Source organism: Pseudophryne corroboree, chromosome 4, assembly GCF_028390025.1.
Source record: "Pseudophryne corroboree isolate aPseCor3 chromosome 4, aPseCor3.hap2, whole genome shotgun sequence".
Classification (NCBI taxonomy): Eukaryota; Metazoa; Chordata; class Amphibia; order Anura; family Myobatrachidae; genus Pseudophryne; species Pseudophryne corroboree.
In genome coordinates this window covers 606,530,069-606,539,535 of record NC_086447.1, presented here as the reverse complement: position 1 = coordinate 606,539,535, position 9,467 = coordinate 606,530,069, and the positions used below count along the sequence as shown (strand labels likewise).

The following is a 9,467-nucleotide window of genomic DNA, read 5'->3' as shown; positions in this document are numbered from 1 at the left end:
GGAACCACGGGCAGTGGGGCCCACCGGGGTTTCTCCTGTGCCCCTATGGGCCAGTCCAACACTGGCTATAGCCTATGACAGTTGTTAAAGAAGGTCTGAGAGTCTGACTGACGCTGAGCGCCCACTAAAAAAAAAAATAATGAAAATGCTACAAGACCTTCTACAGTAGTAATTGCCACATTAACAGTTGTGGCCATAGTTAAAGGGTTTAAATTGTTATGCTTTGCAAGTAAATTGATTTGTAACAATTTGTAGAGCTTGATCTTAATTAAATTTGATGCAACAAATATCCTCTGTAAAACAGAGACCAAAATAGTTTATCCACTTTAATTTTGTTTTATAAATCTATCATTTGTCTTATTATAAAGTTGCTACATTTTTTTTTTTTATTACATAGTGAACGATGATCCACCTTCACTAGTATGGACCTCACTTGTCATCCTTGATGTGCACATACCTGTATCAGAGGATAATCTAGAAAGACGGGTTCTAGACCTGTAAAGTTTTTGCATGCACCATATATCTTGCATTATTTTCACAAAATAATTTCGAAATTTGACACCAATAAAAGCGTAGATTACTGGATTTAGGCAGCAGTGAAAAAAGGCCAATGCCTTGGTGATAAATAATGCATATGAATAGCTTATTTGTTTAGAACAATTGCCTTTGCCCATTAAATTTGCAGCCTTTGCCAAAAGCACTGCATTGTATGGGACCTGGCAACACAGAAACACTGCCACAACTGTAACAATCACTAATGTTGCCTTGTGTCTTTTAGAAGTTTTGACCTGCAACAGGGTTATAATGATAGATGTATAGCAAAATAGCATGACAAGAAAAGGAATCAGGAACCCTACACCAACCTCAACCATTATAGCTGCGAATTTCCATTTCTGTGCTGTTAAGCCATCATGGTAACGTGCTTCACAGGCCATCTGTTCAGAAGACGCATCTGTTCCCACTGGATAACATGCGCTAAATACATATGCAATGGTAGACAGACAGGCGGATATGATCCATACTGACAAGCACAGCACTCGTTTATAGGCCAGTGCTATGGTTCGGAGTCTAAATGACCTCGTTGCCTGTACAATGGCAACATAGCGGTCAATACCTACACATGCTAACAATAACATGCTGCAATTAAAATTAATTGCATAGATGCATCTTACCAATTTGCACATAAAATCCTTAAAAATCCAGTTTTGTTTATGATAATATACAGCCCAGAATGGAAGAGTTAAAATGAGTAATATGTCTGCTATTGCCATATTTAGCAGATATACATCTGTCATAGTCTTTTCTTTCTTGTAACGACTGAAAGTCACAACAACCAGCACATTCCCCACAAGCCCGAATGCAAATATAAAAGAAAATGTAACGGGTCCAAAAATATTCAAAAATCTCTTCACAGTGTCCGTGTTGCAAACTGTGTCTTCAGAATCAGGGTCCGGTGAATACCAGTAATCTGGGAATGGTGTGGAGCTTTCCATATTTCCCAGTTTCAGTTTACTGAGCCCTAGAATTAAGAAACAGTAGTTAATGTACACAAATGTTCACACTATTTATTACATTATTAGTATTTATAGGGAAGAGTTGCAAAAATATTTAAAATAAGTCTGTGGGCTAATCTCAAAATAGACAAAATATAATATAACATATTATCTTCCAGAATAACTGGAACACAAAAAACCCCATAAAGCATCTGTTAAAAAAATGACTGTGAAAAGACCATATAACACATAACAACTAGTGATGTGCACCGGACATTTTTCGGGTTTTGTGTTTTGGTTTTGGATTCGGTTCCGCGGCCGTGTTTTGGATTCGGACGCGTTTTGGCAAAACCTCCCTGAATTTTTTTTGTCGGATTCTGGTGTGTTTTGGATTCGGGTGTTTTTTTTTTTTACAAAAACCCCTCAAAAACAGCTTAAATCATAGAATTTGGGGGTCATTTTGATCCCATAGTATTATTAACCTCAATAACCATAATTTCCACTCATTTTCAGTCTATTCTGAACACCTCACACCTCACAATATTATTTTTAGTCCTAAAATTTGCACCGAGGTCGCTGGATGACTAATCTAAGCGGCCCAAGTGGCCGACACAAACACCTGGCCCATCTAGGAGTGGCACTGCAGTGTCAGACAGGATGGCACTTCAAAAAAATAGTCCCCAAACAGCACATGATGCAAAGAAAAAAAGAGGCGCAATGAGGTAGCTGTGTGACTAAGCTAAGCGACCCAAGTGGCCGACACAAACACCTGGCCCATCTAGGAGTGGCACTGCAGTGTCAGACAGGATGGCACTTCAAAAAAATAGTCCCCAAACAGCACATGATGCAAAGAAAAAAAGAGGTGCACCAAGGTCGCTGGATGGCTAAGCTAAGCGACCCAAGTGGCCGACACAAGCACCTAGCCCATCTAGGAGTGGCACTGCAGTGTCAGGCAGGATGGCACTTCAAAAAAATAGTCCCCAAACAGCACATGATGCAAAGAAAAATTAAAGAAAAAAGAGGTGCAAGATGGAATTGTCCTTGGGCCCTTCCACCCACCCTTATGTTGTATAAACAGGACATGCACACTTTAACAAACCCATCATTTCAGCGACAGGGTCTGCCACACAACTGTGACTGAAATGACTGGTTGGTTTGGGCCCCCACCAAAAAAAGAAGCAATCAATCTCTCCTTGCACAAACTGGCTCTACAGAGGCAAGATGTCCACCTCCTCCTCATCGTCCGATTCCTCACCCCTTTCACTGTGTACATCCCCCTCCTCACAGATTATTAATTCGTCCCCACTGGAATCCACCATCTCAGGTCCCTGTGTACTTTCTGGAGGCAATTGCTGGTGAATGTCTCCACGGAGGAATTGATTATAATTCATTTTGATGAACATCATCTCCTCCACATTTTCTGGAAGTAACCTCGTACGCCGATTGCTGACAAGGTGAGCGGCTGCACTAAACACTCTTTCGGAGTACACACTGGATGGTGGGCAACTTAGGTAAAATAAAGCCAGTTTCTGCAAGGGCCTCCAAATTGCCTCTTTTTCCTGCCAGTATACGTACGGACTGTCTGACTTGCCTACTTGGATGCGGTCACTCATATAATCCTCCACCATTCTTTCAATGGTGAGAGAATCATATGCAGTGACAGTAGACGACATGTCAGTAATCGTTGGCAGGTCCTTCAGTCCGGTCCAGATGTCAGCATTCGCTCCAGACTGCCCTGCATCACCGCCAGCGGGTGGGCTCGGAATTCTTAGCTTTTTCCTCGCACCCCCAGTTGCGGGAGAATGTGAAGGAGGAGCTGTTGACGGGTCACGTTCCGCTTGACTTGACAATTTTCTCACCAGCAGGTCTTTGAACCTCTGTAGACTTGTGTCTGCCGGAAAGAGAGATCCAACATAGGTTTTAAATCTAGGATTGAGCACGGTGGCCAAAATGTAGTGCTCTGATTTCAACAGATTGACCACCCGTGAATCCTGGTTAAGCGAATTAAGGGCTCCATCCACAAGTCCCACATGCCTAGCGGAATCGCTCTGTTTTAGCTCCTCCTTCAATGTCTCCAGCTTCTTCTGCAAAAGCCTGATGAGGGGAATGGACCTGACTCAGGCTGGCAGTGTCTGAACTGACTTCACATGTGGCAAGTTCAAAGGGTTGCAGTACCTTGCACAACATTGAAATCATTCTCCACTGCGCTTGAGTCAGGTGCATTCCCCCTCCTTTGCCTATATCGTAGGCAGATGTATAGGCTTGAATGGCCTTTTGCTGCTCCTCCATCCTCTGAAGCATATAGAGGGTTGAATTCCACCTCGTTACCACCTCTTGCTTCAGATGATGGCAGGGCAGGTTCAGGACTGTTTGCTGGTGCTCCAGTCTTCGGCATGCGGTGGCTGAATGCCGAAAGTGGCCCGCAATTCTTCGGGCCACCGACAGCATCTCTTGCACGCCCCTGTCGTTTTTTAAATAATTCTGCACCACCAAATTCAATGTATGTGCAAAACATGGGACGTGCTGGAATTTGCCCAGATGTAATGCACGCACAATATTGCTGGCGTTGTCCGATGTCACAAATCCCCAGGAGAGTCCATTTGGGGTAAGCCATTCTGCGATGATGTTCCTCAGTTTCCGTAAGAGGTTGTCAGCTGTGTGCCTCTTCTGGAAAGCGGTGATAGAAAGCGTAGCCTGCCTAGGAACGAGTTGGCGTTTGCGAGATGCTGCTACTGGTGCCGCCGCTGCTGTTCTTGCTGCGGGAGGCAATACATCTACCCAGTGGGCTGTCACAGTCATATAGTCCTGAGTCTGCCCTGCTCCACTTGTCCACATGTCCGTGGTTAAGTGGACATTGGGTACAACTGCATTTTTTAGGACACTGGTGATTCTTTTTCTGAGGTCTGTGTACATTTTCGGTATCGCCTGCCTAGAGAAATGGAACCTAGATGGTATTTGGTACCGGGGACACAGTACCTCAATCAAGTCTGTAGTTGCCTGTGAATTAACGGTGGACGTTTCTTACTGCCCAGGCTGCCAAGGCCTGAGTTATCCGCTTTGCAGCAGGATGACTGCTGTGATATTTCATCTTCCTCGCAAAGGACTGTTGGACAGTCAATTGCTTACTGGAAGTAGTACAAGTGGTCTTCTGACTTCCCCTCTGGGATGACGATCGACTCCCAGCAGCAACAACAGCAGCAGTAGGCGTTACACTCAAGGATGCATCGGAGGAATCCCAGGCAGGAGAGGACTTGTCAGACTTGACAGTGACATGGCCTGCAGGACTATTGGCATTCCTGGGGAAGGAGGAAATTGACACTGAGGGAGTTGGTGGTGTGGTTTGCAGGAGCTTGGTTACAAGAGGAAGAGATTTAGTGGTCAGTGGACTGCTTCCGCTGTCATCCAAAGTTTTTGAACTTGTCACTGACTTATGATGAATGCCCTGCAGGTGACGTATAAGGGAGGATGTTCCGAGGTGGTTAACGTCCTTACCCCTACTTATTACAGCTTGACAAAGGCAACACACGGCTTGACACCTGTTGTCCGCATTTGTGTTAAAATAATTCCACACCGAAGAGGTGATTTTTTTTGTAATTTGACCAGGCATGTCAATGGCCATATTCGTCCCACGGACAACAGGTGTCTCCCCGGGTGCCTGACTTAAACAAACCACCTCACCATCAGAATCCTCCTTGTCAATTTCCTCCTCAGCGCCAGCAACACCCATATCCTCATCCTGGTGTACTTCAACAGTGACATCTTCAATTTGACTATCAGGAACTGGACTGCGGGTGCTCCTTCCAGCACTTGCAGGGGGCGTGCAAATGGTGGAAGGCGCCACCTCTTCCCGTCCAGTGTTGGGAAGGTCAGGCATCGCAGCCGACACAATTGGACTCTCCTTGGGGAATTGTGATTTAGAAGAACGCACAGTTCTTTGCTGTGCTTTTGCCAGCTTAAGTCTTTTCATTTTTCTAGCGAGAGGATGAGTGCTTCCATCCTCATGTGAAGTTGAACCACTAGCCATGAACATAGGCCAGGGCCTCAGCCGTTCCTTGCCACTCCGTGTCGTAAATGGCATATTGGCAAGTTTACGCTTCTCCTCAGACGCTTTTAATTTTGATTTTTGGGTCATTTTACTGAACTTTTGTGTTTTGGATTTTACATGCTCTCTACTATGACATTGGGCATCGGCCTTGGCAGACGACGTTGATGGCATTTCATCGTCTCGGCCATGACTAGTGGCAGCAGCTTCAGCACGAGGTGGAAGTGGATCTTGATCATTCCCTATTTTACCCACCACATTTGTGTTCTCCATTTTTTAATGTGTGGAATTATATGCCAGTATCAATAGCAATGGCCTACTACTATATATACTGCGCACAACTGAAATGCACCACAGGTATGGATGGATAGTATACTTGACGACACATAGGTAGGTAGAGCAGTGGCCTACTGTACCGTACTGCTATATATTATATACTAGTGGTCAGCAAACTGTGCAAAACTGAAATGTACCACAGGTATGGATGGATAGTATACTTGACGACACAGAGGTAGGTAGAACAGTGGCCTACTGCACCGTACTGCTATATATTATATACTGGTGGTCAGCAAACTGTGCAAAACTGAAATGCACCACAGGTATGGATGGATAGTATACTTGACGACACAGAGGTAGGTAGAGCAGTGGCCTACTGTACCGTACTGCTATATATTATATACTGGTGGTCAGCAAACTGTGCAAAACTGAAATGCACCACAGGTATGGATGGATAGTATACTTGACGACACAGAGGTAGGTAGAGCAGTGGCCTACTGTACCGTACTGCTATATATTATATACTGGTGGTCAGCAAACTGTGCAAAACTGAAATGCACCACAGGTATGGATGGATAGTATACTTGACGACACAGAGGTAGGTAGAGCAGTGGCCTACTGTACCGTACTGCTATATATTATATACTGGTGGTCAGCAAACTGTGCAAAACTGAAATGCACCACAGGTATGGATGGATAGTATACTTGACGACACAGAGGTGGGTAGAGCAGTGGCCTACTGTACCGTACTGCTATATATTATATACTGGTGCTCAGCAAACTGAGCAAAACTGAAATGCACCACAGGTATGGATGGATAGTATACTTGACGACACAGAGGTAGGTAGAGCAGTGGCCTACTGTACCGTACTGCTATATATTATATACTGGTGGTCAGCAAACTGTGCAAAACTGAAATGCACCACAGGTATGGATGGATAGTATACTTGACGACACAGAGGTAGGTAGAGCAGTGGCCTACTGTACCGTACTGCTATATATTATATACTGGTGCTCAGCAAACTGAGCAAAACTGAAATGCACCACAGGTATGGATGGATAGTATACTTGACGACACAGAGGTAGGTAGAGCAGTGGCCTACTGTACCGTACTGCTATATATTATATACTGGTGCTCAGCAAACTGAGCAAAACTGAAATGCACCACAGATATGGATGGATAGTATACTTGACGACACAGAGGTAGGTAGAGCAGTGGCCTACTGTACCGTACTGCTATATATTATATACTGGTGGTCAGCAAACTGTGCAAAACTGAAATGCACCACAGGTATGGATGGATAGTATACTTGACGACACAGAGGTAGGTAGAGCAGTGGCCTTCTGTACCGTACTCCTATATTTTATATACTGGTGGTCCGCAAAATTATGCACTGTACTCCTACTATATACTACAATGCAGCACAGATATGGAGCATTTTTCAGGCAGAGAACGTATAATACTGGTGGTCACTGGTCAGCAAAACTCTGCACTGTACTCCTCCTATATAATACTGCTGGTCCCCAGTCCACACAATAAAGCAGTGTGAGCACAGATATATGCAGCACACTGAGCACAGATATGGAGCGTTTTTCAGGCAGAGAACGTATAATACTGGTGGTCACTGGTAAGCAAAACTCTGCACTGTACTCCTCCTATATAATACTGGTGGTCCCCAGTCCACACAATAAAGCAGTGTGAGCACAGATATATGCAGCACACTGAGCACAGATATGGAGCGTTTTTCAGGCAGAGAACGTATAATACTGGTGGTCACTGGTCAGCAAAACTCTGCATTGTACTCCTCCTATCTAATACCTCTGGTCCCCAGTCCCCACAATAAAGCAGTGTGAGCACAGATATATGCAGCACACTGAGCACAGATATGGAGCGTTTTCCAGGCAGAGAACGTATAATACTGGTGGTCACTGGTCAGAAAAACTCTGCACTGTACTCCTCCTATAATACTGCTGGTCCCCAGAATAAAGATATTTGCAGCCCCCTGAAAGTTCTGAAACAAAGTGAGAGGACGCCAGCCACATCCTCTCATTATCATTTCCAATGCACGAGTGAAAAATGGCGGCGACGCGCGGCTCCTTATATAGAATCCAAATCTCGCGAGAATCCGACAGCGGGATGATGACGTTCGGGCGCGCTCAGATTAACCGAGCAATACTGGAGTATCCGAGTATGCCTCGGACCCGTGTAAAATGGGTGAAGTTCGGGGGGTTCGGATTCCGAGATACCGAACCCGCTCATCACTAATAACAACAACGATATTGGGGCCTACTGAAGAAATGCTGTATTGTGGCGGACATTTCAATGTTGCTGTTATGGACTAAGTATAACGTGCAGTATAAAGTGCAGGTTTACAAAAATGGAGATATTGCCCATAGCAACCAATCAGATTCTGGCTATTATCTTCTAAAAGGTGCAAGATAAATTATATGTAGCCACCCCAGCTGCCCTGTTGTCAATCTGGCTCAATAGCTTTCAGTGGTGACTCTGTCATGTGTGATCATTCAGAATCATTCAATAACCACTTTTTAAACCTGGAAGATTTACAGTATGACTACTTGATTTTCGGAAAACCTTTTAGATCTATGGTTGAGATCATGTCTGTTATTACTGAAATAATTGATACCTAAACAGGGATTCAGCATGGGATCCTGACAGTCCGGCGGTCATAAGACTGACTCAAGAATCCTGACAGGCGGGATCCCGACGGCGAGCACAGCGTGTCCCCTCGTGGGCTCACTGCGGGATTCTGGCGTCGGTATCCTCACTGCTGGGATCCAGACAGCCGGGAAACTAACTGCTTCCCCTACACAGATGCTATCTTTTATCATATAACGGAATACAGACATATAAAAATAATAAAAAAAATAAACAATACAGCCTCCAAAAAAACACCCAATATAACATGTTCCTGCTAATATTGAATTTATTTCTTTAAGAAATTTCAGAATAATATAGTAATATTTAAAATTTTGGGGTTTAGTTATGTTCTGGTTTAGATATGTTTCCAAACAAAAATGAAGTACAGTACCATACTTAGGGGAAAATTTAATTAGCATCTGTAATTTACTGCAGGCTAATTGATCCCTTGGTGCTGTCCAATTAGCCCTGAATGCAGCCCATCAGCAGCTGTTATTTTGATTTTTTTTTTGGGACTTCAGAAATCTCCAAAAGAAAAATCCCCATTAACTAGCCTGTTTCCTCGATGCTGACCTAACAAATAGGTCCCTAAAGTTATCAGACTCTACATGTTAACACATGAAAAGAGAGAATTTAACGGGCACAAAAAAACGGACTTCAATTTAATTGAAGCTAAAAAATGAGAAAAAGCTGGAGTCTACGCTCATTTTTCGGACCCGTTAAATTTTCGGGGCTAATTTAATTTGCGCGCTGTCGCTGCCCGGCGATAGCCGGCGCCGGGTAACGGTGTGCCTGCGCAATGCGACCGCGCGCATGCGCAGTTCCGACCCGATCGCATGGCTGCGTGCTGAAGCTGCTGCCACTAGTCATGGCCGAGACGATGAAATGCCATCAACGTCGTCAGTACCTCAATCAAGTCTGTAGTTGCCTGTGAATTAACGGTGGATAACGGAAACACGTTTCTTACTGCCCAGGCTGCCAAGGCCTGAGTTATCCG

General features: G+C 44.4%; 1 protein-coding gene across 2 annotated transcripts in view; it reads right to left on the bottom strand.

Annotated features, from left to right (window-relative positions):
- Positions 1 to 313: 313 nt before the first annotated feature.
- Positions 314 to 9,467, bottom strand: part of CCR6 (C-C motif chemokine receptor 6) — a 163,989-nt gene continuing 154,835 nt past the window's right edge. For both annotated transcript variants that reach the window (XM_063917594.1, XM_063917595.1), the window contains one exon: positions 314 to 1,519. In XM_063917594.1, coding sequence (XP_063773664.1) covers positions 390 to 1,519 — 1,130 coding nt within the window. In that variant the 3' untranslated portion in view covers positions 314 to 389. The remainder of the gene's footprint in view (positions 1,520 to 9,467) is intronic.